At 28.4% G+C, this 12498-nt stretch overlaps 1 protein-coding gene across 4 annotated transcripts in view; it reads left to right on the forward strand.

Annotated features, from left to right (window-relative positions):
- LOC130447227 (facilitated trehalose transporter Tret1-like) overlaps positions 1–2776 on the forward strand; it is a 103577-nt gene extending 100801 nt beyond the window's left edge. For 3 of the 4 annotated variants that reach the window (XM_056783932.1, XM_056783930.1, XM_056783929.1), the window contains 2 exons: positions 1044–1549; positions 2200–2776. In XM_056783932.1, the coding sequence (XP_056639910.1) occupies positions 1044–1510 (467 nt within the window). In that variant the 3' untranslated portion in view covers positions 1511–1549; positions 2200–2776. Of the gene's footprint in view, positions 1–1043 lie in introns of all 4 variants that reach the window. The other variant, XM_056783931.1, reaches the window with a different exon arrangement.
- Positions 2777–12498: the final 9722 nt, after the last annotated feature.

Here is a 12498-nt window from a genome sequence, read left to right on the forward strand (position 1 = left end):
GCAAATAATATTAAAGTTATTCATATTAAAGGAACATTCAAGGGTGGCAATTAATATTTTTGGCCTTTACAAAACTTTATCTTGTACCACTGACATGTCCAATGTAATCTTAGTGTTAAACATAACCTTCAATTAGTATTAGGCCATACAAAAACTATTGTTGTGTCTGAAACCGTTCATGTCACGCTTGAACTGATTAAACCATGTTGTCCTGTGAAGTACGGTGAGTTTGAGGCAATAGTTTGATTATTATCAGTAAGATAATACATAAATATTTGGATATAAAAAATCAAATTCTGTTGGATCACGAATAACCCAATCATTGCTCCAAAGAAAGTTGGCGTCGACTGTTGCTTTAAAATGCTGAAAAAATGTGCCAATGGCTCATTAACACCGTATTATATAACATTTCTACAGTGTGGATCTTTAAAGTTAAGTCAAATGCAACAAAGGTTATTTGTGGAAGAAGATGTGGGATTATTTAGGAAAGCTACCCAGAATTGGTTGTGGTTCTTATTTCCTCTCCTTGATACACTTAGACACTTTAGAACCACTTTAAGTACCTTTACTAGTAGCATTTTTATGTACACATTACCATGCATATCCGCACTAAGCATACAATTAAATAGTGCCAAATTACCTAAAGGAAGTGAAAATTGCAGCACTAGCACATATTCTCGATCTAAACTTCTTTGAACACTTATGACGATGTATGGTTGGAGCCTCACCGACTTCATATGGAAATCTAAATGTGCTTTCATGAAGATATGTGGAGATATGGGATTAGTCTGATCAAGATGCAATTATGAACCGGATTTTAAATTTGCTACCAGTAATCGGTGCAAGGGAAGGCAATACAAAGTGTTAAATAAAGAATTAAGTAGTGTAATAATTTATATATGGATTGTATGATTAATAAGTTGGTCAAACCCTAAAAATGTATTAAGGCTATTCTAGAATAATCTTTTTGTCATAAGTTTGAATAAAATTAGATGGTAACTTTAAAAATTTTTATAGTGTATATAAAAACTATTTTTTTTTAGGTTCCTTAACCATGACTTGGTTACCTTTAGCAGCTCTCCTTCTGTTTGTTGTGGCATCTATGATTGGTTTTCTACCAATACCTTGGACAATGATGGCGGAACTTTTTCCTCTAGAAATAAGAGGAGTTGCCAATAGCATTGCTTACAGCATTGGAAACTTACTGATGTTTGCTTCAATACAAAGTTTCTGGGGATTGGTATCTGTTTTCCAAGGTTTTGCAGGAGTGCAATGGTTCTTTGCGGTTATTTCGATATTAGCGTCATTGTACACTTACATATTTGTACCAGAAACTCACAGAAAGAAATTGAATGATATTACAGATTACTTCGTTCACAACAGTATATATTTGTTGGCGAAAAAAGAACCAAAAAATTCAAATAAAATAGTGAATGGTACCAGAGTTGGCAAAAAGGATATTATTAAAGCCAACGTCGGACAAAACGACAAACTAATGGAAAATGTTTAGTTTCCTTAAATTTCATTTTGTAATCGTACGTTGTTACGGGTAAGATTCAGTTATTCCACATAATTTTTACTCTATGTGATTTGTCAAATTATAGATTTTGAAAGATTCGGATACTTAAAATTGAAATTCTATTTGGGACTGACATTATCTTCAAGTAAAATTTGAGTTTTTATCATTTATGTTTTGTCTTAGAATTCTATATATTTGCTCACTTATACTTACTTTATTTATCCTTAATATAAAAGCTGATTACATATAGGGTGTCTCAAAATTAGACTGCCATTGCGTTAGAAGGAATTCCTTTAATGAAATAAAAATAAGTTGATTTATTGATATAGTATTCCGCTGTTTCCAGATGAATAAAGTATTTCTTCCACAAATGAATGAAATTTTATAATTTTTTAAAGTTAATATATTTAATCTTAACTATAATAACAATTTATGGAAGAATAACAAAAGGAAAAACATTTAAGAAGGACAATTCAGTTAGACTGAATTTTTGCTATAAAACATATTGAAAGAGCATTATTTTCTCGTGTACATAAAGGGATTCCTGTGACTTCTCGTAGTACACAATAACTTTACATATAGCCTCAGTTTGTAATGAATTATTTATTGAAAAATATTATACTTATAAATATTTGATTTTATGTAATATGCAAAACAATTATTCTAATTTTTTTGTCTAGAATCAATATATTCAGGGTGAGGGCGAACACAGTTCACATGAACCGAGGGAAAGAAAACACTTCCATCTTCACTTTATTATAACCACTTACAAATGTTTGAAGTTTCGTTACGACTGTGTAACTCTGTCACCTATTATTAATTATTAAGTATTTATATCAGTTTATGTTAATATTTCAACATACTTAATTGGTTTCTCAAAATTTATATTCATGCGTTGTAACATTCAAAACTGTTATATTTCAACATACATGGCATTTTGTTTTTATTAATTCATATTATAATTTTATATTAGTTATCATAATTAATTGTAAACAGGGTTTGAAAAAGTGGCTTTTTTGATAAAACAGTAGTTATCCATAACTTCACAATTAATTTATTACTTTATTACCAACAACATAATTTAGACATGTATATAAAATACATTTTGTGTAAGAAATTCACGGTGGTAGTTGAATTTCGCGATACCCTTATAAAATGAAACAATACATTGTCGATAATACATAATTAGTTAAATCAGATATGTGGCTGTTGAATTGTATTAAATAAAGATCTATTTAAAAAACTGCTCACTGCAAACAAGTCTACAAATTTATTTTTTATTTTTTAAATTGCCTCGTATTATCTAATTGTTTTTTGTCATTATGATCACAAAAGTTATTTCAAACTCTAAATATTTTGATTATGAAACGGCGATGATCTTACTTCACTTGATTCAACAAAATTTGTACTAAAATTTTGTATTTGTCAAAAACAACCGAATTATTCGCCTTCATAATTAATTTATTCTAATATAGCAAAAATTCAAAATACTCTGATATATCTAAGGGGCCATGGTATAACTACTTATATTCCTAAGACAATTTGTATCCAAGGATGGGATAGCCGAGTAGAATCATATCGTTTTCTACTTAGATTAGATACTTTGAACTATAAAGCTCCAACGCTGACGAAATCTGAAAATTAAACCTTCGGACCATCAGATATTTATCAATCAGCAACCATAAATGGTATGTACGTCTCGAGTAAATTTTGAATCCTGTTATCATCGCGGCACATAACCAAAATAGAAATTATTTTCCTTTGAAAACAGATTACAGTTTCATTAATAATACATACTTAATTGCCATTGTAGGAACAGGTTTTTAAATAATCTATTTGTAAATAATATAAAAAGCTTTTGGTTCAAGTCATCTGTCTTATATATTTTCTATCCTCATAATGATTAGAAACATGTATAAAGAATTTCAATTTTTTGTGTATTTTTGGTCAGGTCATGAATGAAAATAACAGGTCTTGTATACAATAATTTTTAATACGAATCACAGATTAATAATGGTTATTATTATAATCGAGAAAACGCACGATTTTCACTATCCTATAGGTACATTGCCAATTAGTCGTTCTACCCCTCTTTAGAGATCCGGAATTGAGCTGTTGTATGGTTAAAAAATCCCATACATAGTGTTTTATGAATTTTATGTACATATTAGTACAATTTCATGTTGACGACCGACGCTGGCTTAGAGCCTCAAATGAGGTCTGGAGCTTCCATTAATGCAGCATCAAATATAAGAGCGTCAAGTTTCAAAACACTATAACATACCACTTCTGTCTTCTATTCAATAATTGCTTCATTGAATTCTTAGCTTGAATGGGTGATTTAATCTGATTCATGAATATATATTATATTATTAAAGTTATTGATAAAATATAATATATATCTACTACCTCGTAGATATCATTGTACTATTTATTGTATTTTTATAATAATACCCGATTTAAAAAGCTAAATAGTGTTTAGTATTGACGTTGCATTAATATAATATGACGCTCCTGTCAAAATTGTGTCACTTGGCCTCATGTGACGCTCTAAACTAACGTTGAGCGTCAAGATGAAATTGCACTTAAGTTTCTCACATCGTAAATAATAGTTAAATATTAAGTATGAATTGGTCTCTTGTGATAACTTGTATAAAAAAATTACAATTTGAACTCTGAATGAAAAAATTGGACACAATTGAAGATAAACATGGAATACAAAGTACTTTAAAGACATGTGTTCCTCATAATCATATAAAGGATGTAAGAATTATAGACAAACCTATATTTAACTGGTTTAATTGGCTAACTGTGGGCCCAATTAATCGTAGTCGGTTAAATCCTGGAATTAAGTTACTAATCTTAGTGAAATTCAGATAGAATTTTGTGTGTTGAATTCAGTTTAATTTTTTTCTTTTGTACTTAATATATGATTATTTCGAAATACATCGTTTCATATCTTCATACCTAATGCTCAATTATTTCTAATCAAATCTTATGAAACCTTATTCATTGAGAAAGAAATTTTCAGTGGGTTTTATCTAACAGCTCCATAAATATGTTTATGTCCTTAGAAAAGAACTTATAGTGTATGTCGAAAGACACACAGATAAATAACTAGACTGTGCAGAAGTTACAACATATGAAAATTACACAATAATAAAACTAATAAAATGTGGCAACATTACTTGTAGTTTTTTTATTTTTTATTTAGATAGAGAAGATGAAGTTTATCTCAAAATAATCAAATTAACGTGAACAAAATATATGGAATAATAACAAAAGTAAACATTAATATTCTATTGGAGCCTCACTTTTAAACTTCTTTACCATTCATTTGTTAATGTAACAAAATTAAAAATTGGATTCAGACATATTTGCACTTGTTACCTTAAGAGTATTTTCTATTTGATTGCAGTAATATTACTAGTTAATACTTGTATAAAATATTTTTTTTAATGATATAAACAGTACATTACTATTATTAGTACTAATGTATCAATGTTTTAAGCATTTTCTACTTCCCCATTTGTCTTATAACGTGCCCTTCGTATTCCTACTCTGTACTACATCTGTCAGTAGAATTATTGGTAAGGTGGTTTAGAGAGAAGATTATCGTTTTTAAATATGTTTTGAAACATAAAAATTATGATCCTTTAACTTTCCATTAGACATGGAAAGTTTTATAAGAACATGTAATAGAGAAAATACTTTCATCTTCATAGGTAACTATTTGTAAATATATTTTCATCTGTGGAATTTTCAGTATACAAAACTTATCCCTAAAAGATGTTGATGTCTTGGGTTTATATAGCAGAATAAGGTCTAATTGGAGCCCACAAATCCATACTTTTTAATGTTTTTAAAGATTTTCAAATTTTACCTAGATTTGTTAATGGCTACTGATTACTATCTTCATCAGAAAGAAGCCTTAAGACTATATATTAAGATTTTGTCTCATCTTCTGTAGTTTCATCTCCATTGCGGAAATGGAGAAGGGTGGAGTTATTAAAAAATAATGTATAGCAGTAACTGGACAAAAATAGTATTGAAAAGAAAAATCGCATGAATGACGTATAATTAGAGAAGAAATGACTCACAGAGTTTAAAACGACATATAGAAAGAGCCTTACCTAACCTATCCTTACATAACTCAACTCATCCTAACTTAAAAAAAATCATTTACAATCCCACACTTTATACAAGTGTAAACTTTCTATATTCTATTTCATTTTTCGTGCACCACAAACGCCATTGGTACCCAACTACTTGGTAGAGGCATTATTCCCTTTTTAAATTACGCCTACGGAACTTTACACTTATTGGTCGCCATGAATTTTCAATTTTTCAACGAGTGTTTACTCCTTCCCGAGACACGAACTTTCGATCAAGACACACTGTCTCATGGTGATAACCATATTCTGTCAAGCAGTTGCAGCACGCCACTTATTTGTGCATTTTTTGTACTTTCTCTCACATATTTCGGGATTAGTAGGATCAATTATTTTGTCTCGAAAAGTATCCAAACAATTTTTTTAGAAAAAAATTATTGTATTTACGTTTTGATAAGCCCTGACTACATTATAATGGTTAAAAACCCTAACACCATCCGTCACCAACATGATATGGAAGCTTAGCCGAGAATTGTCACTTAGACAAATATATGTTTCAACAATCAATTAAAGGATTTACTGATTCTTTTCGCTTTGAATCAAGTAATTTTATTGATTACTAATTTTTATCCGTACATGTTTACATGAATCAGTCCAAAGAATTCTGAGCTGAATTATTTTTTTAAGTACATATTTTGTCATTAGTTTGTAACTAATATATTTCTATTCGGCATTACTCGAAGACATTGAATTTAGGTACCGAGAATTGAGAAGTGTTTGTGTACATAAGTACCTACTTGGTAGTTGAATATCGAGTTTAAGTACTTGAATCTGTGTCCTAAATACTGATATATAAATATCGATATTAAGAAACATTTTGTTGTTAACATATTTCTTTAAAAGTACTCTGCGAAACGAGAAAATCCTATTAGATACTGAGAGTAGGTACTGGTAGAAGTTACAGACAGGCCACATATACTGATATCAGATTGTAAGTGTTAATAAGAGGTAAAATATTAATATTAATAACGTTAGCTTCTAAGGAGACTCAAAATTAACGTCACTTAATACCACTCTCACCATGAATACATATAATCCTTATATTTAACAAAACTGCACAATAATTATGATCAATCGAATTGCCTGGATCATCTTTTCACATTTAATTAAATTATTTGTTGAAACTTTATTTTGACATCCAAAATTAAGACATATTTGCCGTAGTCCGTAATTCGCTACTTTTTTTTATTACTTAGGTATTTTGTACAGGTTTTAAGTATTTTTCGAGTAGTTTTAAAAATTATAAGTAGAAAATGCTTGAAACAAAGTTAAGTAAAAGTTCTAGACTGAATACTTAAAAGTTCAAGTTTTGCGTGATAACTACAGTAAAATACTTGAGTACTTAGAAGTATTTTAGTAAGTTTTTGAGTATTTTCGGTAATCAGTACCACAATTTTTATATAACTACTACAGAAGAACTATATATATATATATATATATATATATATATATATATATATATATATATATATATATATATATATAAATGTACATGAAACAATTTTGATATGAATAATTTAAGTCATGCGATAATTAAGAATGTTTCCATTTTCAAAATTCCTTTCTTGGTTTGATATTCCATAACTTACTTGGCTGTCGCTGCTGCTACGTATTTGGGTAATATTTTTTCATAAGGATTTCAATAAGTTTTTATTTCCGTCAACCCATATCCTAGAACTTATCGAAATAAGCTCTCGGGTTTTAGATGCAAATTTTCATATCAACTGGAATTAGAACAAATTGTTTGTTTTGTAATGCCCATAATATTCCTTCGCATTTGTCAAGAATAATGTATTCGGTAACATTAACTTATTTTTTTATACCAAGGATTATGTACTACTAAGATCAGTTATACTTTGATCCCAATTTTTCCCAATGACAATATTAATTCTCAAGAATAATTTCTTATATTCGGTAGCATTTACTTATTTTTTATAATGTCAAGGAATATATTCACTACTAAGACCAGTTTTATCTTTAGAACATTCAGTGTTGTATGATGGCATTTTCATGTTGTATTAAACGAACAGAATTATATACTTTGATCCCAATTTTTCCCAGTGACAATTTAATTTGTCAAGAATAATATCTTATATTCGGTAGCATTTACTTATTTTTTTATAATGTCAAGGAATATATTCACACTACCAAGACCAGTTTTATCTTTAGAACATTCAGTGTTGTATCATGGTATTTTCATGTTGTATTAAACGAACAGAATTATATACTTTGATCCCTGTTTTTCCCAATGACAATGTAATTTGTCCAAGAATAATATCTTATATTCGGAAGCATTTACTTATTTTTTATAATGTCAAGGAATATATTCACTACTAAGACCAGTTTTATCATTAGAACATTCAGTGTTGTATGATGGCATTTTCATGTTGTATTAAACGAACAGAATTATACACTTTGATCCCTGTTTTTCCCAATGACAATGTAATTTGTCCAAGAATAATATCTTATATTCGGAAGCATTTACTTATTTTTTATAATGTCAAGGAATATATTCACTACTAAGACCAGTTTTATCATTAGAACATTCAGTGTTGTATGATGGCATTTTCATGTTGTATTAAACGAACAGAATTATACACTTTGATCCCTGTTTTTCCCAATGACAATGTAATTTGTCCAAGAATAATATCTTATATTCGCTAGTATTTACTTGTTTTTTATAATGTCAAGGAATATATTCACTACTAAGACCAGTTTTATCATTAGAACATTCAGTGTTGTATGATGGCATTTTCATGTTGTATTAAACGAACAGAATTATATACTTTGATCCCAATTTTTCCCAGTGACAATTTAATTTGTCAAGAATAATATCTTATATTCGGTAGCATTTACTTATTTTTTTATAATGTCAAGGAATATAGTCACTACTAAGACCAGTTTTATCTTTAGAACATTCAGTGTTATATCATGGTATTTTCATGTTGTATTAAACGAACAGAATTATATACTTTGATCCCTATTTTTCCCAATGACAATGTAATTTGTCCAAGAATAATATCTTATATTCGGAAGCATTTACTTATTTTTTTATAATGTCAAGGAATATAGTCACTACTAAGACCAGTTTTATCTTTAGAACATTCAGTGTTGTATCATGGTATTTTCATGTTGTATTAAACGAACAGAATTATATACTTTGATCCCTATTTTTCCCAATGACAATGTAATTTGTCCAAGAATAATATCTTATATTCGGTAGCATTTACTTATTTTTTTATAATGTCAAGGAATATATTCAATACTAAGACCAGTTTTATCATTAGAACATTCAGTGTTGTATGATGGCATTTTCATGTTGTATTAAACGAACAGAATTATACACTTTGATCCCAATTTTTTCCAATGATAATGTAATTTGTCAAGAATAATATCTTATATTCGGTAGCATTTACTTATTTTTTTATAATGTCAAGGAATATATTCACTACTAAGACCAGTTTTATCTTTAGAACATTCAGTGTTGTATGATGGCATTTTCATGTTGTATTAAACGAACAGAATTATATACTTTGATCCCAATTTTTCCCAGTGACAATTTAATTTGTCAAGAATAATATCTTATATTCGGTAGCATTTACTTATTTTTTTATAATGTCAAGGAATATATTCACACTACCAAGACCAGTTTTATCTTTAGAACATTCAGTGTTGTATCATGGTATTTTCATGTTGTATTAAACGAACAGAATTATATACTTTGATCCCTGTTTTTCCCAATGACAATGTAATTTGTCCAAGAATAATATCTTATATTCGGAAGCATTTACTTATTTTTTATAATGTCAAGGAATATATTCACTACTAAGACCAGTTTTATCATTAGAACATTCAGTGTTGTATGATGGCATTTTCATGTTGTATTAAACGAACAGAATTATACACTTTGATCCCTGTTTTTCCCAATGACAATGTAATTTGTCCAAGAATAATATCTTATATTCGCTAGTATTTACTTATTTTTTATAATGTCAAGGAATATATTCACTACTAAGACCAGTTTTATCATTAGAACATTCAGTGTTGTATGATGGCATTTTCATGTTGTATTAAACGAACAGAATTATATACTTTGATCCCAATTTTTCCCAGTGACAATTTAATTTGTCAAGAATAATATCTTATATTCGGTAGCATTTACTTATTTTTTTATAATGTCAAGGAATATAGTCACTACTAAGACCAGTTTTATCTTTAGAACATTCAGTGTTATATCATGGTATTTTCATGTTGTATTAAACGAACAGAATTATATACTTTGATCCCTATTTTTCCCAATGACAATGTAATTTGTCCAAGAATAATATCTTATATTCGGAAGCATTTACTTATTTTTTTATAATGTCAAGGAATATAGTCACTACTAAGACCAGTTTTATCTTTAGAACATTCAGTGTTGTATCATGGTATTTTCATGTTGTATTAAACGAACAGAATTATATACTTTGATCCCTATTTTTCCCAATGACAATGTAATTTGTCCAAGAATAATATCTTATATTCGGTAGCATTTACTTATTTTTTTATAATGTCAAGGAATATATTCACTACTAAGACCAGTTTTATCATTAGAACATTCAGTGTTGTATGATGGCATTTTCATGTTGTATTAAACGAACAGAATTATACACTTTGATCCCAATTTTTTCCAATGATAATGTAATTTGTCAAGAATAATATCTTATATTCGGTAGCATTTACTTATTTTTTTATAATGTCAAGGAATATATTCACTACTAAGACCAGTTTTATCATTAGAACATTCAGTGTTGTATGATGGCATTTTCATGTTGTATTAAACGAACAGAATTATACACTTTGATCCCAATGATAATGTAATTTGTCAAAAATAATAATAATTATATTCAGTAGCGTTCACTTATTTTTTTTAATATATATATATATATATATATATATATATATATATATATATATATATATATATATATATATATATATATATATATATATATATATATAGACCAGTTTTACCTTCAAAAGATTCAGTGAAATACCCAGTGTTGTACGATGGCATTTTCATGTTGTATTAAAAGAACAAAATGCCCAATTACAATGTAACCAAAAGACTAATACAGATAACGACTACTTGTCGTATTTTAATATTATATTATTTTTAATTTCCAATGTATCACATTGTATATTAGATAATTACATTTTAATAAGCAGTATTCTACAATTTAGCATATAAAGCTCTAATATATTTATGACATATTAAGATACCAATGTTTGTGATAAATTCATATAAAATAAATTTTAAAAATTAAATATTTTTATGTTTTATTGATATATTTGTTTTACTATATGATTTGAAAATATTCGTTTCATCATTCAGTATTGAAATCTGATTAACAATTTTGTTTTCTGGAATTGTTTAAAAAGAAACTTAAAACACATCAAAATATAAGTTAAAAATAAAATAAGCTTAAAACAAGAATCAATGAAAAATACTAGTATTATTGTGAAAAATGTGTGGGGCGCTTTATTCCACATTTGTCGTTATTACTTTAAGCTTATTTTAAAAATTATCATCAACTTATAAACTCCTGGAGAAAATTAACGCACCACTCCTTATCTTTCTTGATATTCTTTATTTACTGATAACTTACTGTACGACAAGTAGGTCATGGACCTTGTTTGACAGTGGCATTTATTATTAAGTTAACTATAGTATCACAATCTTTTTTTGACAGTAATTGGAATTAAACCTCGCTTTAGTGAAATTTTCTTTAAAAGTGCTGATTGAAGCAAAGTTTCTGTTAAAAGAAATCTGTCGATTGCAATTGTTTTCATTACATGCATGTTTTTGGAAGTTCATTTGGAGCATATAAAGTAAAAAATCAACCGCCAAAGAAATTTGTCAATGGAAAAGGCAGTGCGAGCACAGACTCTCCTGAATGAAGAATATTCAATGCTATATGTTGCTGGTTTGTTAGGAAGACATTATTCCATCATCAGTCACATAGTGGGGCGACATAAAGAAACGGTTCGTACCATCGAATATCAGGATAAGGGCGAAATATTGCACTAATTAAATTGATGATGGTTTTTTAAACAACGTACTCCAAGAAACAGGAGAGTGACCAGTAATCTGCCTCGGGAGAAAATAATTTTTCAATTCTTTTTAAATTCATTTTTTCTTGAATTTCATTTAATTCAACAAAAATTATCACTGAATACACTATTTACACCAACAATCACAATTACACTGTCTGACGCGCGTTTCGATAACCAAGTTATCGTCTTTCAGAGACTGAAGGTAAACTTAAACCTAATGACTTGACTTACCTGTTTTATACTCAATTTTCCCACCAATAAATCTTCTCACGCGAAAATTAATTCCAGCGGAACAAAAATTCATTGGCGGGAATATTCATATTTATTCTTTGACTACTAAACTATAGAGTGGGCTTTAAGAAATTGGTCCTTTGTCCCTATTTAAACTACTCTTACATCTAGCAATTTCATGGCTTCAAATGCATCCAACAATTTATTATTGGATATATTTGTAAACAATTTTACATTAATAATATTTATATCATGATTGTGACCGGCTGCATGATCGGCAATACCTGATTTTCCGGTCCGTCCATATTTCAAATGTGCTCGTCAAAGATTCCAGAAATTCCAACTTATTAAAATTACCAAAACTTTGGAAACAATCCTGTATGTTTGTAAACTTTATTTAGAATATATATTTAAAAAATCTCATTGATTCTACCATAATAAATACTCGATTGATTTAAGGTAAGAGGTAGACTCCATGCT

Source organism: Diorhabda sublineata, chromosome 8 (assembly GCF_026230105.1).
Source record: "Diorhabda sublineata isolate icDioSubl1.1 chromosome 8, icDioSubl1.1, whole genome shotgun sequence".
Classification (NCBI taxonomy): domain Eukaryota; kingdom Metazoa; phylum Arthropoda; class Insecta; order Coleoptera; family Chrysomelidae; genus Diorhabda; species Diorhabda sublineata.